This window comes from Cryptomeria japonica, chromosome 2 (genome assembly GCF_030272615.1).
Source record: "Cryptomeria japonica chromosome 2, Sugi_1.0, whole genome shotgun sequence".
Lineage (NCBI taxonomy): Eukaryota > Viridiplantae > Streptophyta > Pinopsida > Cupressales > Cupressaceae > Cryptomeria > Cryptomeria japonica.
The window spans coordinates 409,537,064-409,564,954 of record NC_081406.1 but is presented as its reverse complement, the minus strand read 5'-3'; the positions used below and the strand labels follow the sequence as shown (position 1 = coordinate 409,564,954).

At 36.7% G+C, this 27,891-nt stretch overlaps 1 protein-coding gene across 3 annotated transcripts in view; it reads left to right on the top strand.

Annotated features, from left to right (window-relative positions):
- Window positions 1-24,762, top strand: part of LOC131061994 (probable serine/threonine-protein kinase PBL8) — a 28,138-nt gene extending 3,376 nt beyond the window's left edge. Inside the window, exons 2-7 of one of the 3 annotated variants that reach the window (XM_057995826.2) lie at window positions 19,978-20,125; window positions 22,387-22,735; window positions 22,959-23,094; window positions 23,271-23,407; window positions 23,610-23,733; window positions 23,978-24,762. In XM_057995826.2, the coding sequence (XP_057851809.1) occupies window positions 19,978-20,125; window positions 22,387-22,735; window positions 22,959-23,094; window positions 23,271-23,407; window positions 23,610-23,733; window positions 23,978-24,474 (1,391 nt within the window). In that variant the 3' untranslated portion in view covers window positions 24,475-24,762. Of the gene's footprint in view, window positions 1-19,972; window positions 20,126-22,386; window positions 22,736-22,958; window positions 23,095-23,270; window positions 23,408-23,609; window positions 23,734-23,977 lie in introns of all 3 variants that reach the window. The other 2 variants (XM_057995827.2, XM_057995828.2) reach the window with 2 other exon arrangements.
- Window positions 24,763-27,891: the final 3,129 nt, after the last annotated feature.

Here is a 27,891-nt window from a genome sequence, read left to right as displayed (position 1 = left end):
AAGGGGTAGCACCCCTCGCAGATTTTGGGGGCAATGCCCCTTGCGTGTTCCCTATCGCGATATAGTGTGGTGTCGAGGGGCAGAGCCCTCACCATCAACCCAAATGAAGACCTTCAAAATCACACAAATCTTCATGGTGCACACCATTTTCATAAATTTTTAAAAGGCCCCAAAAATATAGTTTTGGTAGCGTATAACTCATGTTCTCTTCTAAAATTTGACATGTTGGTACCATGAATTAAATGGAAAAGCTCACTGAGTTTCTGGCGAGTACACCAAAAATTCGATGAGTTTTTCAAAAACTCTCTGCAAAAAAGCTTGGCAAATAAACCTCACCAAAACTTGCGGAGCAAAAAAAGTGGCAAGTACTTGGTGACTTGGCAAGTATGCACAATATGCATAGAACCCTAATAATAGTTCTGACACCTAAAACAAGAGAGTAGATGAAAATGAAATTAGGAAATTATATAGGATCAAAATAAAAATAAAATAAAATTAGCAAATTAAAATATCATAATGTTACAAAATCAAAATTTTTTAACATTATAAAATATAAAAAAAGGACATTTTTGATTGAAAACTTATCTTTATGATTTCCTCCGTGACCTTAAGGAATATATCATATAAAATGGTGACTCTCTTCACTTTGACCTCATTACAATAAACACTTGTCAACCACCTTTCATTCACAAACATGCGCTTTAGGTTTGGCAATGCAATTGCTATAATTTACAAGGTGAGGGAATTAGTGGTAAAGTGTGTGACTTTTCATCAATGTGCTCTCTCATGAGACTCAAGACCTATGTGTGACTGTAAATATACTTACACTCCTTATATCTTCTTCCATCTTTTTCACTCAACATAATCTCCCTATGCCCTAAGGAGAAGGTCAAGGTGGTGGGCAGCACAAAGACTTCAAAACAATTGAAGGTGTCTCGTCTCTAGAAGTCTACCATCAACCACATACGCAGATGCATTGTTAGTCATTATTTAGATGACATTTTCTACTCCAACCTCCATCACCATCTCATCCAACAAACCACACAAGGTCTATGCATTTTTTATTTCAGTGGAGGCATAAATTAACTTCAAAAAGATCAATTGTGTTTTTGAAGCTAATAAAAAGTTAATGAGCATCATGTTCGTGTTAGATAAAATGTTGTAGCCTTTCTTTTTCCAAATTTGTTTTTATTCCTTTGCTAGGTGTTTTGGATTGTATCTTGCAATAATGGGCCACTCAATCATGCTGACTTGGGTCTTTTTATCCCTTCCTTGCCATTGTCAATGCAATGACCAGCTATTCCCAATAAGGACTCAAAGCAACATTAAATTGTAATACCAAATTGGCACATGCCAAAATTGCCTCATGCTGCAATTCTTTATTTCATACAGTACATTTCAACAATTGCACCAGAGTATTACAAGGAACAAAAAAAGTGGAACTATGACTGCCCAAGTTGCCTACTCTTTGTATCTATGGCCCAATGGAAAAATAAGAGCTCTTTATATCTCCTTTTGACTCTATAGAACTAAAAATTGGGGCTGGGCTATCATTGGCTCTGTTTTCCTCTTTTTCTTTACTTCCCTCTAGTCGTATGCTGCAAGGAGAGCTTTCATCTGTAATGTCCTTATTGGGGATATTCCTGATTTTTACGCCTGCAAACAACATTAATCACTAAAAACTGATATTAGAAATATTAAAGATCAAGAAGTTATGATAATATTCAAATCAATACATCATAGCATCATTAACAATATATCATGGCATATTACTCGCAGCCAATCACATTGTGAACTATTTGGAAACGCTTGCAAATGGCAATTATCAAGGCTGGTCGTCCTTGACTTGCCGAGAGCATGAAAGGTGAGTAGTGCTTCCATCTCTCAGTCCACCTTGGAGACTTGCCCTCCTCCTTGATCAAGCCCAAGAGCATGGAAGGCTGACCATCCTTCGAATTCCTGTTCAACTTGATAAGAGCATGAAGGGGGGGCTTCTTTTTCTCTCTTGTGAACATGGAAGGTATTTCGTCCTTCCTATTTGCAAGACACTTTGACAAATTCAAAACCGTTTTCTCAAGGAATTTGCTAGATTATTTCTAACTAAGTACCTCTTGATGAATTAACATGCTTATTCTCAAATAGCTGATATTTGAATGATATTTGAATGATATATGTGGTTGATACTTGAATAGTTGATATTTGAATGATTTGCTGCTTGAATGGTTGACTGATTTGCTTGATTGCTGAATTGTTTGTTTCTTGGATCCCAAGATGAATTGATGATTGATGTGGATTTGATGATTGTTCCTCGATCTTTGCTGAGTGTTTGTTTGCTTGATTTATTGAGTATATGTATATATATATATATATATATGGAAGAGTCACACCCTTTCTCACACCATCACTACTCTTGAAAACATAATTCAATTTACTTGCAAAGTCACATAATATTCTATTCCTAGTTGATTGATTTCTTGTTTCCTTTATGAATTAATTATTTGTTGAATAATTCTCTCAATTTAATGATCTGCCCTTTATATTTTTTCTTGAAGAAGTCACCACTCTTCACAAGTACCCAGTCACCACCCTTCATCACTGCCTTGTGAGGATATCATTTATTTCTAAATTGATTGATTGATTGATTAATCCTTCCATGTTATCCCCTCTTCCCAAGAAATGATCTCCCCTTTATATCTTCTCATTTTTGGGGTCACAATCTTTCATAATTTCTGCCCTTTGAAAGAGTTGCAACAATTCTTAATTAATTGTCGGTCTTGATCCTTTATATTTAATTACTTTCCTTAAGTAATCACTGTCAATGACTTAATTTAATTTAATTTAAATGCTTTTATGGATCACTGGCCATGGTATTCTTTTGTTTAATCTTAATTGACTCTTTTTATGGGATCGCTGCCATCTTATTTCAATGCCTAGGTTGAGAGTTAAGGCCTACGATCTCTTGTATTTTGAGGACATGACATCATCTCCTTCTCAGCCTTTGGAGCAGCTTATGTATATGACACAACATCCCAGCAAGGGATCCATGCCAAGTGATATTTGAGGTGATTTATGCCTCCTCCCATATCCTCTTTGCAGTTGTTCCAAATAACCATTCCTTCCATTGTACCTGTTGCCTCATGTTTCTAGAAAGGGTCCCTAGGTTTGCCATCAATTCTCGTACTTGTAGATGCCATATTCCTCTCGCAAAAAGGAAAATCAACCCTAGCAAAAGGGAAGTAGCAGAAACAAAAACTTAATTAATACCCTAGCAAAAGGGAATTAATAGAAACAAAAAAATTAATAAATACTCTAGCAAAAGGGAAGTAACAGAAACAAAAAATTAATGAATACCCTAGCAGCCTAGAGGCTAGAAGTTTAGAACTAAATAAAAAAAAAATCACTGACAGTCGTCATAAATAAAAAAATATCTGAATCTTTAATATGTTTTTTAAAATGTTCACTTTCAAGTTTCAGTCAAAGTTCAAAGCTTTAGACAATGTTAAAAGAGGATGACCATTGAAACAGTTTATAGCAGGACCCAGGTATGGCATGAATAAGGAAAAGAAAAAACAATTAAGGTTTTTAAACAGATTTGCAATTGAGTGCACATACCTGCAATTAATAATGAGACCTGCAACCCATGCTGTAATCCTGTCTATTATGCTGCTACCCATAGACCAAAGCCTCAGCACCGAGCACACAACTGTGGAAGTTTCGTTTAATGCCTTAATAGTTAGCACACATTGTTGACCAAAAACAAACCTGGGAAACAGGAAAAATAATTTGGCAAATTATTAGGTATTGCTCATGGTGAGTTTTTCTACTTACTTGGCACCACAGTTCCTGGACTCGCCAGGACTCGGCGAGTCTCGAGCCGGGTGACCCTGTGCGAGTCCCGAGCCGGGTGATCTTGGGAGAGTCCCAAGGGCCCGAACTTGGACTCGTCCGAGTCTTGGGCGAGTCCAGGGACTTGCAAACTTGGCCCGGACCCAGCGAGTCCTTATGCCTAGACTCGGCCAGACTCAATTTTTTTTTAATTTAAATCTCAAAAAATGAAAATGGACACCTTCTATCATTGGGTTTTTTCTGACATCTAAAACCTTGTGTGGATCACTGAGGCTATGGATCCTGTCTTTAGTGACAAGGACCCAAACCTTGGTTGGGTCAACCAAGCAAATAGAGGCTAAGGTTGTAGTCATGGCAAAGGAGGAGGTTAGAGCGCGGAGTAGACATAGGCACAGTTGATGTTGGTGAGGGTGGCATGGAGTCACTAATAGAGACTATGGCCGTTGAATCATCTAGGACCTACATTAGACGCCTTCGTAGGAGGGATGTAGGTTCCTTTGAGCCACAAACTTGTAGTTATCGTTTTGATATTTGTGTGGAAGATCTGATGTCATGGATTTTATATTCCATGAGGTTTTTTATACATTTGACAATATTTATAATTCATTGTAGCAAATATCGTTTGGGGAAAAAATCGGCAAACCAAAAGTATAAGATTTTTTGTAAAAGTTAGGAAAAAATCGGATTTAAAAAAAAAAAAAAAAATTGTAGAAAAAGAGACAAAAATGACTTTTAAATTTTTTTTAAGGGCATTATCATAGCATAGAGATATAAAGAACAAACAAAGTAGAGTTTAACCCATGAATTGTAGAAAGTAATTTTTTGTTGTTTATATTCATATTGCTGATTACATAGGCAAATATTTGGTTAATTTTTAGAGAGGGCAGTCACCAAATACACCAAATAGCTGTGTAAGTCTGAGATCAAATACTAGCCCAGTCTATGAAGTAACTGAGATCAAAAGTTAACAGACAGATAGTAAAAGTGGAAGCCATTTTGAAGTGATCCAAGAATTTCATTGTGATTGAGTCAAGGAATTTTTTAGGGTTGATTCAATATTTTAGAAAGCTTATCAAATCATAGTCCATAATTGCAATGCTTTATATCATAGCAATAAAAATTGTTGGAGAAAAAATCGGCAAACCAAAAGTATAAGAATTTTTGAAAAAATGGGAAAAAATTAGATTTTAAAAAATTGTAGAAAAACAGACACAAACTACCTTTTGTTTTTTAAACTTAAGGGCATTTCCATAGCATAGCATAGAGATATAGAGAGTAAATAAAATCGAGTTTAACCCATGAATTGTAGAAAATAGATTTTTGTTGTTTATATTCATATTGCTGATTACATAGGCAAATATTCATTAACTTTTTAAAAGAGCAGTCACCAAATGCACCAAATAGTTGTCAAAGTGTGACATCAAAGATAAGCTAAGTCAATGAAGTAGCTGAGATCAAAATTGATCAGACAGAGATCCAGCTATTTTTAGGAATTTAGTAAAAGTGGAAAGCCATTTTGAAGTGATCCAAGGCTTCCATTGTGATTGAGGCAAGGAGTTTTCTAGGGGTAGTTCAATATTTGAAAAATCTTATCAAATCATATTCCACAGTTGCAATGCTTTATATTCCCTGATGGCAATTGGTAAGTCTTTTATACGGGATAGAATTCAACAAAAGGCATTTGTTTACTTTAGCTGAAGTAAAAGATTAGCAAGCCACTGGTTTTGGCAATACCTAGCTTGCAACTACTATTTTAGGTAGAGACAAATTTTAATGATTGTGTGTTGGAGGCTCTTTTATTACAACTATGTAAGCTTGTTTGTTGTCATTCAGATTTATTTCATGAAGCACTTTGGATATATTGCTCACATAGTGAATTGTATGTCTTTGTTTGTGCAAAAATTAACTATATCAATTAGAAATTAAAAATCATGTATCTATATCTATATATATTATATATGTCTTCAGACGTTTAGTGTTGTGGTAGAAACATTCATTGGTGAGGCAGCCACCAAGGTTCAAACCCTTGCTGGGCCATTGAGCTTGCGGGTTTTCTGCCTTTGTTGGGTCATTAATCTCATGGGTTTGAACAAGTGAAGTGTGGGGAATGATGACCCCCGAAAAATGGACAAAATAACAAACTTTTTCAATGTTGATTCCACATTGACTCTGATTCCGTCTCGGATCAACCATATTTTAAACAATTCAGTTTTTTCACAAGTTTTTCTAGGATTTTGCAAGTTTTTACAATGATTTTTTTTCACCTTTTCTTTGTTTTTGAACATGATTTTAACGTGATTTAAATGCAAAAAATCATTGAAAATTGGGTCAATGATTGGTCAACAATTTTTTCATGAATAGGGATTTTTTCAGGGAATAAATCGGCTGGCTCCAAGATTCAGGATTAATCAGATATAATCGTGATTTTTTGCAGACTATTGCTTCTATGATTTATATATCTAAGTTTGCTATTTCCTCCAATTACAATTTGCATTTATACCTAAGTTGCCAAGTTCGTGGGTTTTAGGCCCCTAACACGGATCAGGTCCGCATGGGTCTGGGTTCGTGCTGGGTTTGCCTGGGTCTGGCTAGGGTTCACCCCAAGGGCCTGGGCTAACCCAGGCGTCCAGCTGGGTTTTAACATTAAAAGATTAATTTTTTGCCTTTTGAAATTCTGAACTATCAATTGAATTGGCATTTGGTATTGATCAATGATGAAGCAGCATACTATTAAATGTATTTAGATTTGTAATTTTGTATATTTCTTTAAATTTTTGCACACACACACACACACACACAGATATACATAACCCACGAACCCAAAAATTTTGCCCGTCATGTCGTCGAACCTGAGCCGGTAACTTATGTTTATACTTATTTGATCGATGTATACCTGTGTATGTGATCAAATCAGCTTCTATTTGATGATGTTATTGTGCCTTTAAGGTTTATTAAAACAAAGGGTGCATGAAACAAGTTTTAAATTCTTATAAATTTCTAAATATTTTGGGTTTTCCACTTTGCTGAGTCCTGCTGAGTCCTGCTGAGTCTACGCCGAGTTTTTTTGCCAAGTCCCGAGTTGAGTCACCCTTGCCGAGTCTGTGCCGAGTCCGAGTCCCGTTTCTATGCGTGGCACTGAGTAATACTGCAAGTTACTCATGGCTGATATAAGCTTGCAATTACTTGCGAGTCAGGTGAGTAATTGTAATCGTTTTCAACTATGATTTAAATGCTATCTTCCTGCCATCCCCCTCCTGTTCCTAAAAGCAAAACTTTTGCAATCCCAAAACTGTATTCCCATGTCCCCATGTTACCCTTCCCAGAAACTCTGAGAAACACTGTTATTATCAGTTGTCTTTGGTACAGAAGCCATGGAAAAGTTATCAGTAGGAATAAAAACATCAAAGCCCTGACTGTGCCAGGCCAAAAAAGCCTATTAACAGGCAAATGGATTCTGGAAACATAAAATTTACAGGATCCAAAGCCAATGGATTGCAGGAATGTAGAAAATTTTCCACTAAAGCAGGCAACGAAATTAGGCTGCACTTATTGGATTTGATACAGTTCCTGGCAAAGTTTATCCACAGCTTGGGCAATGGAATCATGCTTCATCTTGTAACTCTGCACCATTCAGATGTAGGTATCTGTGAAATGTAATCTGTCAGCTTTGTACTAAGCAAACAACATTGCAAGAGTGGCATGTTGTCCATGAATTTTGGAGGTTGGCACAGATTGCCTATCACCTGTCTCTGTCATCAAATGATCTCTTTTTGAGTCATATTTGTAGTTTTCTTCAAACACAGCTACAGCAAACAGAGAATAAAGTTATAAACACAAACAAGCAATCTGAAAACAGAGGCAATAGAGAGAAAATTGCTAAAAGAAAGAGAATTCTTTAACACACATTAATCTTTAATTCATTCATATCTGATTACATCTTGCCTCATAATTTAGAGGTCCTTTCTTCATCTAATACAGATCAGACTTACACACTCTGCTTCAAACAGCATGAGGATAATCCTTTATAAAGATTACATTCTTTAAAAATAGACTGTAAACTGGAGTGCTTTGTTCCATGCATCTAGGATGCGTAAATATAGATATCAGCTTTACTTTAAGATTTCTCAATTAACAATCCTAAAAATATCACCAGTTATGCATAATGCATACGACCCGTGAATACCAACATACCTTCCCTTGATGCAGACAGGATTCACAAGATGTACTTGAAGCTTTGAAAACTGGATCTTTGCAACTTGATGTGACCATGTTTTATAAGATAATTAAATGTGGCAAAATCCAAACCTTTACTCATCTCAAGTACCCATTTACTCATCTTTCTCCTTCATGAGAGATCACAAGGCTTTCCCTTCCTTTCTCTAACATAGAGAAGACTCGTGACACCTTTCAATGTGTCAATAATAGCAAGCAGTCTTTAACCACTTGACTCAAACATTCAAAATTTGTTCGACCACTATCTCTTTTAACATGCGAACATTAAAGTTTATACAACCTTTTGAACATACTTGTAACTTTTCTCCAATTGGATCCATCAATCCATCCATAATCAATCTGCATAGAATCTTTCATAGATTTTTCATTTCTCTCTTTGTTCCAACATGATTTTTCATAGTGTTTCTTCAACCCACAAATTGAACAAGGGCGAAGATCCTAACAATTCTCTTTCTTATGCCTTTCACTAAGACAATAAGAACATGACATGCATTCCCTTTTTTGAACTGATTTGTATGAAGTATGAACTTGTAACACTAGCAACATCAAATCTATCTTTCTTACCATGTCCGAGATCTTCATTCTTTGGCCTCATAACTAGCTGAATGGGCTCTCTTATTCCTTGCCCATGTTTTCCCAATTTTCTCCCCTTATATCCCATTTTCTGCATGATCTTCAAACCAATATTATTTTCAAAACAACCTTTGCTTTTAACATCCCAATTTGCACTTGTAAAATTTAGAGATTCACACATATCCTTACCTTCAATTGGATCATCTTCACTTAAACAAACTTTAGGTACATCATCCATATCAACTGATTGATCAAAGGAACCAAACAATTTTTTTGTGCCACATGAGACATCACAAACTAATGACTTTGATATCAAAAGCTCATTTTCTTTTTCCAACAACTTTAACTTCTTTTCCAAATCTTCATTCTCCTTGAATTTCTCCAAGTCCTTTTCAAAATTATCATTTTCACAAAATTTTCATAGATATCTTTTCTCAACTCTTTTATAGTTTCTATCAATTCTAAATTAGACTTTTTCAATTTCGTCAATTCATCTTTCAAACAATTTCTCACACATTAAACTTGAATTTTCTTTCGTCACTTTTTGCCAATTTTCCCCATTGAAACAAACAATTTAACCTCACCTTGCTCATACTTGCAATTTATTTGGATAGCTACATGTGCCTTTGCTCTTCAATATCTTCACTCTCAGATTCTTTAGAACTTCTCTCTTCCTTCTTTTCTCCAATGTCTTCAGACTTGTTTGATCAATTTCTCAAATGGCTGCAATCTTCCTATTAAGTAGTAATAACAGATCCTGAAATATAGCAATTTAAAAAAAAAATTGATATACCTTCACCTTTCTCAATGCAGATTTTGACAGCTTCCTCCTGCAAACTCCTTTAGAAGAATTCTTCACTTCATTTCAGACGGCTTCTTTCAGATTAGCAGTGACTTCCTATAACCTTCTTTATTTATTTTTTCACGATCTGGTTTGACTCTTTCAACCTTTGCTCCAGCTTTTAACTGCTCCTGGCAACTAACCTGCAATCGGAAGTCCTAGATTTTCCTCTACCTTGGCCATTGACTACAGGCATCTACAAGACTAATAATCTCCTTTGGTGATTGTATTCACTTCTTAAAGCAGCAACACTAATAGCAGCAACCAATTCTTCAACACTACAAATTCCTCAAGCAGCAATGCCATCACAAATTGGCTCTTTTTATGTGGCTTCTTCCCTCCAGCGCACACTTATCTGGTAAACACTAGTTCTGATATGCTTCTCACAACCATTGTTCTCCACGGCTTTTAATCAATTCTGGTAGGAACTTTAACAGATTGCAAGAAAAAAAAACTGGGATTTCCTTTTGAATTCGGCGCCACCTTTTCCTTTGGTTCGGCCTTCCTTTTACCAATGAATCCTCCTGGCAATCATCTCAACCTTTTTACTTATAATGCAATGGTTGGCTGATTGATGGCATCAATTACCTGTGATCTTCTATCTCTTTCATCTCCCAAGATCGTTCACCTGCGCTCCAACTAATTTCTTTCTTTTGGCACTCCACCGGCAACCTTCTATCTTTAGATTTCTCGTGGCAACTTTGAATCTGCAGACTACTTTTTTTGTTCGCCTTTCATCTCCTTTTAGCGACAGTGATCCTATTGTCTTCTGGCAGCATTTCTAATATACTGCTTGATCTCTTCAACAACATCAACAAAATCTTCTTTGAAAGCTCTCAAACCTGACTTTCCCCCGATCAGCCTGCTCTTATACCAATTGTAGTTTTTTCCAAACACAGCTACAACAAATAGAGAATAAACACAAACAAAAAATCTGAAAACAGAGGCAATAGAGAGAAAATTGCTAAAAGACAGGGAATCTTTAACATACACTAATCTTATATTCATTCAAATCTGATTACATCTTGCCTCTCAATTTAGAGGTCTGCTCTTCATCTAATACAGATCCGACTTACACACTCTGCTTCAAACAACATGAGGACAATCCTTTATAAAGATTGCACTCTCTAAATATAGACAGTAAACTGAAGTGCTTTGTTCCATGCATCTAGCATGCACAAATATAGAACTCAGCTTTACTTTAAGACTACCTAATTAGCAATCCTAAAAATATCGCCAGTCATGCATAATGCATGTGATGCATCGATACCAACAATATTTACCTTCATTTTTTGAGGTCTGGACAGATCTTGTTATTCAGTGACTGGCCGTGCATGACCATTTTTGGAGGGATAAACATGAGATCTACCCATACAGGCATGCTTATCTCAAAATAACACACCCCTGTATGAGTAAATCTCATGTTTATCCCTCTGAATGATTAATAGGCATCTCAAAAATGCAATTAATGACATTAATGGCAGCTTCAGCTACATTTCTCAATCTGAAAGTGCCATCGATTTTGGCTGGAAATCTATCTTAACAATTCCCATGCTGACATATGGGTTCTCGTTAAGTAGGTATGATCCACGAAACCTTAGGATTAATCCAACACTGTAAGAAATGCAATTATTACCACATAATGCATGTCATATTGTCATTCATTCCCTAAGTATATTATTCTTGTACTAGTTGATACCGTTTTGTTAGAACTCTGGTGGTGCTACTACAGGTTAGTATAATTCATAATAGTAACACATTTATGCACATTCACATAATACAAGTGCGAGAACATATAAAATCTGGGAATAACTTTTTTCTTAAGTTTAACTGGGAACATCACTGAGCCTATAATCTCCCCTTATATTTTGCAGGTTAGTATAATTCATAATAGTAACACATTTATGCACAATCACATACTACATGTGTGAGAACATATAAAATCTGAGAATAACTTTTTTGTTGAGTCTAACTGGGAACATCACTGAGCCTATAATGTTCCCTTTGGGAATATTCCTATATTTTGCCCTAAAATCACAATTCCAACTAAATTTAAGAAATGTAATATAAGGTAAAGAGTATAAATTTACCAATTGGACAGCCTTTTAACAAGATTAATCCTGGTTTAGGTCCTGCACACAATATTAGCCAGTTGGACATTAACATAAAATCATAAATCAAAATATTATCTAATTTGTCTAATTTTTAGTAATAGTATACATCATAGAGTCATATAACATTCTCATATTAAGATCTAATCAAGACATTAGCCATTCCCATGTGGATTCCCATGATAACCTCATTAGGAATTTGTTGAAATGTTTGCAAACCAGTCTCAAGGTTGGTTGCCCTTGTACTGCAAGAGCATGGAAGGTGGGCCGCCCTTCCGTCCCTCAGTTCACCTTGGAGGTTGGCCATCCTCCTTGTTCAAGCCCAAGGGCACACTAAGCCCCTTGGCCCCCAAGCATCTATCTCAGGGTGGTGTATTTGATGGGATCTCAAGCCCAAGGGCACACTAAGTCCCTTGGTCCACTAGCATAGCATCTATCTTGGGAGGCGTACTTGATGGGACCTCAAGCCCAAGGGCACACTAAGCCCCTTGGGCTACAATCATAGCATTTATCTCGGGGTGGTGTACTTGATGGGATCTCAAGCCCAAGAGCACACTAAGTCCCTTCGCCCACAAGCATAACATTCATCTCGAGGTGGCATACTTGGGTTTCGTGAACTCAGAAGGCTGGTCGTCCTTCCTATTTGCAATCCATTTCTCTCAATTCAATCCCCTATCACATATCTATAGCAAAGATAAGCATTTAGATTACTTGCAAAGGTCAATAATTTCTGCAAGTATCTCTATTGCATGAAACACGTATTTATACATCTATAGTTCTATTTATTTATCTATTAGTTTTATCTGTTATTTAGAATTGCTGCTAATATCAATTTCAGTTCTGATTAAATTTTTTTTCTGCTTATTTTCCTTGATCTTTCAATGCCTTCTACAGATGAGGCTTCGTCCTTATCATATCCCTTACAAAGGATGTGTCGCTTGAATAGTTCACTGTTGTTGATAACTTGTTGTTATGGCCCTTAATTAGGGAATCGCTTCCAAGTAATTTGTTGTGACGTTTTCGCACATCGCTCCATTGCAAATGGGGATCCCCGCTCTTTGCTTTCTTTCCAGGATAGTTGTAGTCTTTAGCTATTAACCTTTCACTTGGAAGAGGTGTAGTGTCTTAAGTGGCTAGGAGAAAATCAAGTCATGTCTCTCTCTTAAGGACGAAGTGAGGTCAGTTTTATTTTGAAGCTTATGAAATGAATGATTCATAATGATCATTCCATTTGATCATCATCTTTTGCTTGCAAAATCAGAGTTGAAATGCTAAATCTGGCTAAGGCAAGTTGGTTGTAGAGGTAAACATTCTAAGGGAAAGGGAACTGAAGTTCAAAATACCATGAGAAGCTTGGAACAAAGGCATTAAGACAAGCGAAGGTTGCCATACTGGAGGACTTCCTTTGACCCCCCAAATGTGCAACTTAAGGATTTTACTTCCTTTGATGATCCAAAAGTGTGACTTAAGGTCTTCACTTCCATTGACCCCTTGAATCAGCAAACTAAGGTTTTGCATTGCATTGTTTTGAATAAGATCATTGTTTTTGCTAATTGCGTTGCTAGGAAGATGATTGTAGGCTTAAGTGATATCAAGTTAGGAAGGAAATTGATCACTTCCAATGAAGGGTCAAATCTGCGAACCAAGACATGCAGATTTCCTTTGATTGCCCAGATCAGTGACCTAAGGTATATCATTTCCTTTGATGATCTAAATCAGCAAACTAAAGTATTTCAATTCCAATGAAGCGCTCAATGTGCGAACTCAAGCATTTTGGTTTGAGCTCTCCAAAGCACGACCTAAGGCATGACGATTTCCTTTGAGGGTCTAAATGTGCAACTTAAGGGTTTTACTTCCTTTGATACCCCAAAAGTGTGACTTAAGGGTTATTTCCTTTGATACCTCAAAAGTGCGACGTAAGGATTTTACTTTGCCAAATGTGTGATCTAAGGATTGGCACTTCCTTTGCCACCTGAAACCAATGCAAATCAGGTCTCTCCCAGACCTGAAACCTATCAAATCAGGCATACAAAGTGAGAAATCAGGCCTGAGACACAAAATCAGATGTTTTCATAATCAGAATATTCATTTCCAGATCTAGAGAAGGTAGTAGGAAGCTTGATTAAGTACTTTATACAATGTTTTTGATTCATAATTGTTTGTTTCCAGGTTTGATGTAGGTGGAATGAACATGCAAAGGAATGTGAAGAGGGTCAAGACTTCAAGGCATGGAAGGAACATCAGCTCACAAACAACATCAAGATTTCAGCATATAAGCAAAGACAAGAACCCAAGGTGGACAATTCAACACTTAAAGTCTCAGGTTCATACAAGAAAGCTCGAGGCTTGGAATGAAGGATTTCCAACGCATGAAGAAGATAACATTGTACAAGTAAGATCAATGCATCCAAGGCAAGAAGGAAGGATCAAGCATAAGCATCACAAGGTCTACATCAAATGCAGCACTAGGGCAGAATTTCAAAGCAAGAAGATGAAGGGTGAAATGTATCAAGAGATATGCCTCATTCATTTACAACTTGTGATGGCTTACAATGAGCTAGCTAAGGTGGTGCTCAATCATCACTTATCCAATCACATCTACTCAAGATAAAGCGTCCAGACTCAATGTACTTGACTCATCCAACAAGAAGATAACTACCACTTGTGAGCACAAAGTTTGATGCACCTACCGTCTTCATCTATTGTTCAATTAGTCAAGGAAGGACACGTGTCCCATAAAATGTAATTTTATCATTGGTCAAGCATTAAATGCTTTGTAATGGGTTTAACAAACCCTAATTAGGGTTTTCACCTTTCGATCTTGGCCATTGATTGAGAGTCAATTTGAGCCACTCAGTTGTAATGAGACCACTATATAAAGCTCCATTTTTTCATTTGTAAAGGGGAATAGATAATAGATAGTAGATAGAAGTTAGATAATAGCAGATAGTTAGAGTAGAATAGGAAGAGAAGGCAAAGGTTGTTGCCAAGACATTGTTGTAAGAAGCATGTAAATTTCATTGAAGATGTGGTGAAATTCATATGTTGATTCAACAATTTGCATGGTCTCTACTTCTCATTTAATTTTCATGTTGTTTAGATGAATGGAATAACTTTGTGTATGATCAATGGTGAAATCTGTACATCCATACTACTAACACCTTGCTGATTGTAAAGTGTCTTGCGTAGTCAACTGGATCCATTTTAGCCAAGCTTAACTTCAATTGCTCTTTCTTCATTGATATGCTTCACCTTGAAGGTATCTATGCTTGTAGTGGTGATTTGAAAATCGTTATGCTATCCTTAGAAGATCACACTAGCCTAGCCTTGTGGAGATGTTCACTACATGTCAAAGCAAAATTTAGTTGAGTTTCACCAAATTTTGTCCATTGCTCTTACATTCCTAGGATTAGAGTAGCTTCTTAAATCCTCATCCTTTTTTCCTTTTTTTAATTAAGTGAAATTCCACATTCCAACAATATTCAAAGCATTCAAGATTCAACGTAAGTCCACTTTGTGATTCAAGCAATATCACATCAAACGACTGAGTCTATCCAAGAGCATGTCAACACTTGACATTCAGAACCTTGGAGTCATCCCATTTGATCACGCAGTTTAGCATTTGGGAGGATTTTGTTCAAGAGAGGATAGAATACTTAGTATTTTATTTTGTGTTGCATGGTGCATGAAAACACCATCAACATAACCCTATGTTAGTCGGCTTCCTTTTTAAGAATCACTTCCTTGGAATGTGGCTCATAATTCCCTTTAATTAAGTTGGCCCTAGGCTTACTTTATTTATTTTATTACCTAGGTTATTTTACAAGTTTGGTCCCTTTCTGATTTGTACCTTTTACCCTTGTCGGCTCTTTTACAATGAATTGCCGTTATCCTTTTTATTTCATCACCTAGGTTTTTAAAAGGCCACAATCTGATCTCATAAAAGCTGCATTTTTTTAAGGGCTGCTAACCCTAGTTTGGCGAGTCCTGACAGAGCCCAGACTGGTTCAGGAATGAAGATGCCCTTGTCCCCTTACTGGCATATTACTATTTGTTGCACAACATTACTGTTGCACCACAAACCTTTGTAACTCATTTTCCTCATAACTTTATCATCTAACACCATCTGATATATTCCTTGAGTTATGTTTATATCTTTCAATATTTCATTCTAAGTCTATTTATAACATTTCCTGTAGCCTTTATATTTGTAAGCTCTAAGAGTTACAGAACTTGACATGTTTAAAACTTGAGAATTTCATGGTTATAAACATATCTTATACAACATATCTGATTGTGCTTTGTGATGCTGCTCTACTTCTTGCTGATGGCATCACTTTGTTCTTAGGTCCTTAAGGTGCTAAATGTATTCCCTTATCTATTGCTAGTGCTCCATTTTTATCTATCCAAAACAATGAACAAGTTAACTGACAACTGTAGCATTTTGAAATATTGGAACAGTAGGTATTCAATTGCATACAGGAAAACAAATTTCAAAGGAGAGAATTGGTATAATAGCTAGGGACATTGAATTTAATTGCCCTTTTAGCTTCTAACTTATTCCTGTTCGTAACTCAATGGTGATGGGATCTAGGATTGCCAATCTTATCATAATGCATTAGGCCATATTCCTTGTCCATTGTACGATCGTCCAAAGTTGGAAAACTCGGACTCGGCAGCCCAAAAAATTGGACTCGGACTCTTGGCAAAAACTTGGGAGACTCGACAAAAAAAAAAACCGTAGTTTTACCAAAAAAAAAAGAAATTAATGCATTTAGAGAACATAAGAGCCATAATTGAAACATTACACATGTCATATGATCTCCAAACACTCAATATTTGAAATTTCATCATTCATACTCATAGTTTCAAACTTTAAAATGTATAATAGCAGCATAAGTTTATAAATGTTTACAAAATTACATATAATGATATGTCCAAATGTGAAAAACGACAATGAGAAAACTAAAGAGAAGACTACATCTTCCTCTTTGCTCTCCTAATATAGCACAATTTTTCAGGCCTTGAGCTAGTAGTAGCAGCAGTAGGTGTTGAGGTATCTAAATGGTGAGATGATTCTTCTTCAAAATCAAAGTCCTCATCTTCTTCCTCATCTTCATCCTCCTCCATTTCATCCAATCCTATTGCTTCTGTTTCTTGTGCTTCTCTCTCTATTTCTGCAAGATCATCTTCAGTAAGGAGGACATCATCACCATCATTTTGTTCATTGATGGTCCAATCACCATATGGACCAATTTCATCCAAGTCAATGGCCTCATGTGAAACACCCTCCACCTTTCTAGCATGAAGGCGAAGGTTTTACTGAACGAAGATAAGATCATTGAGGCGCTTTTGTGTCAACCTATTTCTCTTCTTTGTGTGAATGCTCTCAAATAAAATCCAATTCCGTTCACACCCAGAAGCACTACATGGCTGGGACAAAACACGAATGGCTATCTTTTGAATATTAGGTGTGCCAGCACCATAATTCTCCCACCATAAATCTACAAAAAACATTTAGAAATATTAGAATTGAGAAAAAAATGTAACAATCAAGTTTGTAGTTTTTTCTTGTAGTATTGAACTAACTTGGTTGTTGTTTTCCTTTCCTATCAATTGCTAGTTGTGAAGAGAAGAGTCTCCCCTCTGCACCCTTATATATCTTGAACAATGAACATTTACAAATTCATAAATAGACAGTCAAACTCAACAACGAACATTTCCAAATTCATAAATAAAGATATAGCAAATGTCAAATCTCACCTCCAACTCACCAAGAACCTTGTCTCTCAACTCAAGATCAGGTGCCATCTTATCAATGCATGCAACACCACTTGCCACTAACCTCCTCATCAACCCTAAATGAATCAGAGAAGTAGAATTTCGGGTTCAAGAAGTAAGCGAAGGCATGTATCGGTTGGTGGAGTTGGTTTGTCCACCTGCGATCAATGATGCGCCAAAGGATTTCACATTTTTTTGTATTTTTGCCATAGTAATGTGAAATGGCCTCTTTGGCCCTATCCATGGCCTCATAAATGAAACCCATTAGCATGCCCTCTCCATCCACCATACGAAGAACCCTTACCAAAGGTTTGTCAACTAAAAAAATGAACAAATTTTAAATTAGTACAAAATTAACCCCTAAAAAAAAATCAGCAAATAGATTCTCTTGTATAAAGTTTATGTTTGTGTTTGTTACTTACCCCAATCAACTCCTCTCCACTTTTGCTGAACCCTTCATAAAAAACAATCCTTACAATTTTCTCCGCTTCAGCTCTTTTGGAGTATGTAGACTCCAACCAAGCATCAGACACAAACATCTGCTTAAGATGAGGAATGGCACCAAGAATGCTCTGCAAAGTGAGGAAGTGGCTAGCAAATTGTGTCACTCTAGGTCGCACAAGGTCCTTGCCATTTGTGTGTTTTCTCATCAAAGCAAGAACCCAAGTATGGTTGTAGATGAATTTGGTGACATTTTTTGCATCTTCATCCACCCTTTTCACCCATCTAATCTTCCCAATGTCCTCTAACAACAAGTCCAAGCAATGTGCAGCACAAGGACTCCATGTAATTGAAGGAGGTTTCTCCATAAGCATTCTACCTGTAGCTACATATGCAACTGCGTTGTCCGTGATAATTTGGACAACATTCTCAACCCCAACTTCTTGGATCACCCCATCCAATAGATTACACAAAGTCTCTTCATTTTTTATTTCATTTGAGACATCAATAGATTTTAGGAATACCATTGCACCATTTGAAGCCACCAAGAAGTTGAGGAGAGTCCTATTCTGTCCATCTATCCATCCATCCGATAAAATGCTGCATCCTTTTCTCCTTTAAAGTTTTTTCTAATCATCAACCACAACTTGTGCATTTTTTACGGCTTACTCTAGCAATGGCCCACTTGAAGTCTTTACTTGTTGGGGCCTTAAACCCCTTACCTGCAACTGTAAATGCATTAACCAAACCTTCCCAATACACATTGTTCATTGCATTGAAAGGGAAATTATTGTAAAACCAAAAAGTTTTCTGCTGCTATCCTTGCTTGTTCATGCTTATCTCTATTCCATCCTGTACCTTCAAGTGAAGGTTGTGCTCCTGGAACATTACGTGGAACAAAGTAATTAGGGTTTGATTAAGAGGGGTCTCACTAGCCTCGCCCTCATTGTCACCAAAAGATGAAAGTGGTTGACGTAAATTTGGGCTTCCATGAGTGCGACCAAGGGGACCCGAAGTGGACAATGTGGGACTCATTGTAGCTGCGATGGCTTCTTTTGTTTTTTTGCCTTTCTTCCTTTTGCATATCATACTCAAAAAAAAGGGCATTCATCTCTCTAATGATCTTCGGAGTACTTTTGTCACATATCTCCACACCATATCTAGTTATTTGTGCAAGGTGGTATTTTAATCTATTGATTTCACCAGTCATCCATTTCTTACATTCGGTGCAAATGACCTCCCACTCTTTATCTTCCATGCTTTGTCTTTTTGTCTTCTTGGCTTTGGGGTTGAACTTGCCATTGCTGTTTCAACATGAAAAAATAAAATAATCAGTAGGGTTTTGTGGGAAATCAATAAAAAAAATGATAATGAATCATTTGAAAAAATAGCATTCGAAAACAGGAAAAAAATATAAAGAAATAAGTTAGGAAGGGAAATAGAAATTTTGTTTGGCAACATATCCCCTTGTTTTCAAGATTTTTGTGATTTTCAAAACATGGAAATGAAAAAAAAAGAGAAGAAAAATCCTTACCTAGATCTCTTTTGCTGTTTTGATTTTGTTTGCTCTCCTTCTTCAAACCCTACAAACCTGTTTTTAGCAAATAAGAAAGGCAAATGAGTGAAAAATAAAAAAAGACCCACTTTTTAACGTGGTTGGGCGTCTACCTGTGTGTCGCGAGTCTTAAAGTCGGACTCGCGAGTCCTAACTTAGGACTTGTGCGAGTCCTTGGCATAGACTCGCGAGTCTCGTGCCAAGACTCGTCTGGACTCAACTCGTGAGTCCTTGGTGAGTCAACTTGGCCCGCCAATGGACTCATGAGTCTTGGCGAGTCCGTGGCAAGTCCCACGAGTCTTCCAACTATGCAATCGTCGATAATTAAGAGATAATCATCTCTCATTTGGTGCTATATTTATTTATCCCTGCAGGGTTATTTTTTAACTGCCATAATAAAATTGAAATTGATGACCTTCATATCCCTTAGATTAATGACCTTGTCATGTCCCCATGTAGACAACGGGTTCATTAGAGGCTAACTGTGAAATACATTAGTAGATTTGTGTATATATATGTATTCTAAAATTTCAATTAATAAAATCAGGATGATCGATTAATTGTGTTTGCTCATTAACTAATGTTATTAAGGAAAGGATGCGATCATCCCCAAATCATCTCTGGAAAAGACGCCATGCTTCCAAGGGGGTCGTGTGGTTTCGAAAGGTATAAATCACGCACACCGAGGGAAGTACGGGAGAAGGAGGCGACGAGGAGAAAATCGCAAGGAGGATTTGCAAACAGGTAACCTCGTTACCCAGCAATTATATTAATTCAGTTTCATTTTTACGATGCCCAAACAGCCATGCGGGATAGCCAGTGAGTGCATCAGGCAGTAACGATGTGGAGGGCGAGTCGCTGGTTCTTCCGAGTGACGAAGAACCAGCGCCTATTTGTGTAAAGCACCCCTCCCCATCGCTGGCAGTCTGGTACGTTCCCAGGCTAGTCCGTCTGGGTATCACAGTGCGTCCATGTATTTATCGTCCATTGAAAGTATTTCCATATGCAAGTTGTATCCAATCTGCTTTTCTGTAACTCATCCTTTATATCAACAGTAATGAATATAATCTAATTAGTTGCACAGATTAATTGCTAAATCGGATCAATGCATAAAAATTCTTTGCCAATGAATTAATCATATCTATAACGTGCAAAAGGTTAAAATGAACTTATCTTCCACGCCAAATAGAAAACCTGCAATATCAGGTTTAGTTATAATTCAATAAAATGAACTCTAGTAACAGACAAAAAGGAATAAACATAATTCATTTATTCACAGATGCAACAAATTTAGTAAAGAAAAGGAATACTAATTAGTGATAGTCATATTTCTGCAACTAGGCACAAACGTATTGAATCAACCCTACAAATTAACAGAATGGATAAATGTTAACGAAGTAACACAAATTTTATAATTATGAATCTATGTTTTTTGTAGACATTTATTATCTTCCTGCTGTCCTCTGTTTGTTAGCACATTCGAGATAATGAGTGCAATCCAGGGGTATGCTGGGCCCATCCTCAGGTGGCACTATCAGCCCTAAGAGACGGGATGGGTTTGGATGGGTAGCCTAGCCAACATGGAGTTTCCTCAAAGTCTAGAATGGGTCGTGTGCTTATTTTTCAATGCAATAATTATGCCACTGATTTAATATTACTGCTGACATATATATTGAAATGTCTATAATGTTGCAGGAAACCATAGATCTGTTTTATTTGCCCTAACCAAACCTTCGGTGGACAGATCAGGCCCTAATTATCAGGAAGGCGAGGCAGGTACAGCTGAGGTACATTCCAGACCTCCAGATGATTAAAATTGCCAAACAAAGCTGTTTACCTAGGGGATTTGGAAACTTGTTGATTGTGGGGGATCAACTCCTACATTGTCTAAGACTCTAACCACTCAACCACTTGGCCAGCCACTTTCTAGCATAGGCAAAAACATTATAGAATTCTATCTTGGATTTAAGATCCATGTCTTCTCTTTGAGAGCAGAAAGTTTTCAATCAATACACGTCTTTATGCATAATGGGCAACAACACTATATTATGTATGGTTGTATTGGAACATAATGGGCAACAACACTATCTCCTGAGTTGAATCCCAAAGGATTCCCCACAACTAGCCAGGCAATAATTGTCTTTGGACTTTGAAAACAATTGTTGCCAGAAGACCCCAGTATAGGTACATGGACCACCATTCATACTCACATCATTAGGTGACTGTATTTACATATAATGTAGGTGTTTCATTTTCTCGCGTCCGCTGATGTGAAAATATTTCCATCCCCTGATTGTATCTCGATGTCACCAGGTAGCTAGCTATGTGGAAATCTTATCAAAATTTAAATTGATGACTTTTGTGAGGATTCTTCTTCTTAGCTGTAGATCCGATTCTTATTACTACCCCATTAGCAGGAAAAGTTGACTGAATTTTGCCATCGCTATGTTTAATGATCCTATTAGAAAATCTAACTTAATAACTTGTGGTTTGAAGTTTGAAAAATTTGTTTGTAACTAATGTCCGCTTGGCTTTATATCTTACTCTTTCTATTACATGTCCCATCAGTGGGAAAAGTTGACTGAATTTAATCATCACTATGTTTGAAGAAAGATCCCATGATAAAATTTGAAGTTTGCAGCTCAAAGCTTGTTTGTGTTCTGCGTGAAGTTTTTCTGTTTTGACTCAATATTAAGTAAAAATGGTTGCACAGTTAAAACTTCTAATTTATCATAACTATTTCTGTGATCTCTTGCCTGTTTCTCGGTTGATTACTCTATAGGGTCTCCTTAAACTTAATCGTTGGTTTGCTAGTCTTTTTCATAGTTCAAGGAGTGCTTTGGTTTGCTACTTTTATGAAGTATATTGTTGGTAGATCTTTCAGATTCCCACAGTTAAATATGTTAGCTATTTTTAATATATATCTTGTTTTGGCAATCCCTATAAGCTTTTGATTTTCTTCCACAAAGAATTTCTGTGATTTGTGATATTGTGTCTGATGATAGTGGGTTCTACTATGTAGCAGAATTCACAATACAGCCACAGTCACCAGAAAAAGTGAAAAAGAGTACTTCAATTGCATCAGAAACTAGCAATGGAGGAAGCATTCCTCCAACTCCTAGGGGCGTAGAAGATCTAAGGCAGAATTCTGGTTCAAATGTACTTGTATTTACGTACAATGAATTAAAGCTCTCTACAAAAAATTTTCGTTCTGACCATGTGCTTGGTCAGGGAGGATTTGGCATTGTCTACAAAGGGCACATAGATGAGAATGTCAGACCAGGTCTCAAAGCTCTTTCTGTAGCAGTTAAGGTTCTCAATCAAGAGGGTCTTCAGGGGCACAGAGAATGGCTGGTAACTAATTTAGTCCTTGTTCCCTTGTAAATGCTTTTCAACCATATGATTTAAGGTTGTGGATGGAAACATGAAATTCTACTAGAATAGCATTTTAAAATGAGGAATTGATAGATTAAATATAAGATGATCAGCTTCTGGATTGTGGACTAGAATTATAATAACTGATACTGTATGAAATATAAACCAATTTCATTTGATGCTTATATTTTGCATCTGTCAGGCAGAGGTCATCTTTCTGGGGCAGTTAAGCTACCCACACTTGGTGAAACTTATAGGCTACTGTTGTGAGGATGAACACAGGTGTCTGGTCTATGAGTATATGTCTCGTGGCAGTCTGGAAAACCATCTATTCCGAAGTATTTCTTTTCACTTCTATTTTAGATTTCTAGCGTTTGTTTGACCTACTAGAATAAAGGAATAATTAATGAGCATGGCTTTCTGGGTCTTAACTTTGCAAGCTTTGAGAACTATTTATTAAATATGGCTGTAAAGACATTAATGATGATGTTTCATGTTTACTTGATTCTTACAGAAGTATGCGTTGCCATACCTTGGTCGGTAAGAATGAAAATTGCACTAGGGGCTGCCAAAGGGCTTGCTTTTCTTCATGGACTGGAAAGGCAAGTTATTTATCGCGACTTCAAGACTTCCAATATTTTATTGGACTCGGTTAGTGTCTTTATAAACCCAAAATTGAGCTACATTTTAAGTTGGTTCTAGAAATGTCCTTTTATCGTCTGGGGTCAAAGTTTTAGTAGAAACTAATCTGAACGTTTGATTTTGCTGATTTGGCTGACGAACTATTTTGATATAAATCTTTTTTGGAGCATACTGGTCAAGTTCCTTGCTCATTCATTTTGTTTTTATGTAGGATTATACAGCCAAGCTTTCTGATTTTGGACTTGCAAAAGATGGTCCTGAGGGAGACCAGACTCATGTTTCCACTCGTGTGATGGGCACATATGGTTATGCAGCTCCTGAGTATGTAATGACTGGTAAGCTCCAGCGTTCTTATATTTTTCATGGTCAAAATTTGCTTATGAAATTCATTACTTCACAAATGTGATTGTTTTCTCATCCAACTTATGTCACTAATTACATACAGTAATAGAACTTTTCGAAGCTGTTGGAGCTAACTTTTTTATGTCCTCTTACAATGAAGATCTTCATGATTCATAATACTTATATGCTATTTTCAATAATTAACAAGCTGTAACAATTGGTCTTTTGGTTTTACAGGTCACCTAACAGCTAGAAGTGATGTCTATGGCTTTGGTGTTGTATTACTGGAGTTGCTTCTTGGGAGGCCATCCATGGATAAGACAAGACCAAGCAGAGAGTATAACCTGGTAGAGTGGGCTCGACCTCTTCTGAACAATAACAAGAAACTGCTTAGAATTATAGATCCAAGGTTGGAAGGACAGTACTCTGTGAAGGGTGCACAGAAAGCTGCTAGCTTGGCCTATCAATGTCTTAGTCAAAATCCTAAAGGTAGGCCTGCAATGAGTTTTGTTGTTGAGCAATTAGAATCTTTGCAAAACACAATGGGCTTGGCAGATGCATCTTTCACTTATACTGTAAGCAGTGGGGTGACTATTTATGAAGTTCACAATCAGCCAGCAATAAATGGTGGCAAAGCCAATGATTCTCCGAGTGACAAAAAGTTACCCTCTCAGAAAGCGACGGCCAAAAGATTAGTCAACAATGAATCTGATTTGTACAGTCAATCTCCCTAGCGTCATGGTAGAGGTGTAAAATTTTGGAGTTGGGAGATTGGAACATTTTTGCTACTACGTAGGTTTGTGTCTGCATCTTCCAACTATTGAAGATGCCCTCCATTTTGGAAGTATAACAGCACAGGACCAATCCTAGCTTCTGTTTTTTGTCACTCCTGCTGGATGTATTGAAGAAAGCCATGTTTCAAGATTTAGATTAGTGGGTAAATTCTCATGCTTGTTCGCTAGGAATTTTGGGTGGCATTTCATGTGGTGTTTAATATAAAATGTGTATTTTTTATTGGAAAATGTACTCTAAGATTATTTGGCCATCTTGCCTTCCTCGAAGTAACCGCTATGCATTTTGATTCTGCAAATCAGTTTTTAAGTTTTCGTAGAATCTTGAATTTCTTTAAAATTTAAAAAATGTTGAGCAACCTATCAATTATGCTGAGAAAAGCCTCGTCATTTTTGTAGATTTCCAAAAAAAATCCAAGTGTAATGCATACTTCACTATTTGACATGTTTTATTTTAGCGACACTCGTAAATTTTCTGTTAAAGCATGTTGTGCCCATCCCAATAAACTTCAGACACCCATTTTTTCCAGACAGGAAATTTGTGGACTGTCTCGAGTGAATTTAGCACTTCTACAATCCTCTTGCTCTAACATGGCATCATATTATTGGAGAGAGCGTTTTATTCAATACCATACTTTGGGCACATATCATGTGAATATGGTTCAATAAATGGATACAAAAGCCTTGTTTGGCAGTCATTATAAAGGAAACAAAGTCTAGAGATTTAAATTCTGGCTCTAAAGAGTTTTCTTTCATTTGCTTTATTTGTCATTTTTGGTGAATTTTGAAGGTTGAGCTTGTAGTATTTACAGAAAGCCTCTCGATATGCAGATAAATAGGATTGCTCAAAGTCTAATTTTGCTCGCAACGTGGTGTTCTATATAATCGTGCATGGAAGTAAGAGTGGGGTTTCATGGAGGGGACTAATGCTCTTATTCACCCAAAAATTTAGAGCGGCCATGATTTTAGGAGAGTTCTAGTGAGCACTAGAGGGAATTGTAGGATATGCTTGGAGGACTTTTGGAGGTTTTATTATCAAATAGAAAATGTACAAGCTTCAATCTTTTTTTCTAGTTATCTTCTAAGTTATTCGGTGGCAGTTTTCTGTGTAGAATCTGAAGTTTTAGTAGCATAACGGCAAATTTAAATTATCATCGGGCCAACTTTCTTGTAGTATTTTCTGAATTTCTTTCAGCAGCACCTGGTAAGTAAAAATGGGTTACCCCAGTCCATGGGTTTGCTTGGTAAGGCCACAGTCCCATCATGTTTTAGGGAGTTTGTAAATATAAGAATCTTGGAATTCTCTCAAACGAGTGAGTGATTGAAGTATGGTGCATTCCAACCCGAAAGTTGTGAGCCCAAAAAACTACAACGGAAGTCTCATCCAAACTCTCAAATGCTTATCTTCTATGACAATGACCAGTTGAATATTCAAGTACAAGGGTTCTACTCTTGCGTTCTTGGTACTAAAGATTTCAGAAGAAGAATTGCCTAATGTATGTCTATTTCTTTTAACGTGGTAGATATGGTCGTATTAAGAATATCATATGAATGAATGAATGAATGATTTAACTGACGTCTACGAGACTGATCAGTCTATGGGACCAAGAAAATCACAGCACTAGACCCTTTGAATTCCTTTCCATGTATGATGTAGTGACTTAAACTTATCTTTTAGTGTACAGGGTATAAAGAGTGATATGGTACAACAAAATCATATAAGAGAATAAATTCGAATATAATGACTTAATACATTATTCATTGCAGTTCAATGATAACCAAATCTAGCTTAGTGAAAGCAATTTTCTAACATTATCTTTTGAAAAGTTAATTACCAACTATATATATATTCTTTCTAAGAGAAACATATTTTGTACATTTACAATCCTTTGATGCATCATAATATACAATAAAAACAAGTACATAGCATAAAAACTTGTGTGAAGAATGAAGTTGTTGTAGTGGGCTTGTTGAGTGGGAAAATGGTGAAGGTAAGGGCTCTCTCATTGAGATCCAAGGCTTTAGGGGATGTGCGACTTGAAGGAAATGAGAGTAGTTCATGTCAAGTTAACATCTTTTGTGGGTCCTACAAAAAATATCTACTTTAGGCTTTGAATCTTAAGGTTTTTGTCATGTTCCATTTTGTAGTCAATTTAAGTCTATACATTTTAGGTCGATTCTTGTGTCTTTTTTATTTCCGTCTTTTGTTCTTTCCATTTTTGAATGTATTTTTTCTCCCCACTCCTCTTCCCTTTGTGTTGGAGCTTTGGACATCTCCATCTCGTCATGCCTTATGTTTGTTGCTTGTCTCACTTTTGAATTTGTCTAACTTCTCCATTTCTCATGCTTTTAGCTCAACGCCTCATTCTTTAGTTGAATCTTGTGTTATGGTTGATGCCCATCCTCGATAATTTTGCCTATGCTTATGTTTCCCTCCTAACTTCCTCGCATGTGTTGTATTGTTTCTAGTAGATTTATTGTGTCATTTTTTGTGGTATCTTTCGTATCCACGATCATTGTTCAAATTTAAAGTTGTGGGTGTGCATGGTGGCCAACTTGTTTACTTGTGAAGGATATAAAAGAGATAATATTTTCTTTTCAAGACCATCATCTACACTTGATCAATTCATTTTAGAATTCGTTTGAGGACTTGCGTGTGGGCGTGGTGATCCTAGGATGAAAACCTTGGTGGTTTCAAAGGACAATCTCATACAAGGGTCACATCTGAGCCTAATTGGTGCAGACTCCAATTGCATTGTATTGATCCACTTTACCATTAAATGCAAGATGTTTCCACAATCCATGTTAGATTTGCATTGATGATTTTTGGATTTGGCTGAGTATTTTTTCATAAATGTTTTAGATCATTTGCATCGCCGATCTACAATAAAATTCCGTTATTCTCCACAATAAAGGTACCAGTTTCATGGATTCAGTAGTTTCAGATAAGACACAATCATCAGTGGGCTTTCAACAAATCAAATCTTTCAACAGACTTTGGCAACATGGTTTTTTAGCATCATCTGTCCTTTATCAGGAAACCAACATTGTGACCAAATCAAACATGTTAACATACGTGGCAAGAAACACAAAAAACTTGAGGATTTCATTGAATGTGGTGTCAAGTCTTGGTTTTCTTATGATTTTATCTTTTGGTGACATGTCTTTTAGCTTTTCCAGGAAGTCTTTGATTAGAGATTCTATCTCTAGAATGTCTTTGACTAGAAAGGCAAGGATGGGGTATGTTCACCTATTTTTGCTGTCTGTGAATTGTCTCTTAGTAATGCTTGGCTTATCCAAAGATATGAGAATGTTGTGAGTCTAGTATGAATTGGGGCATTCTTCATTTGCGACTGTCTG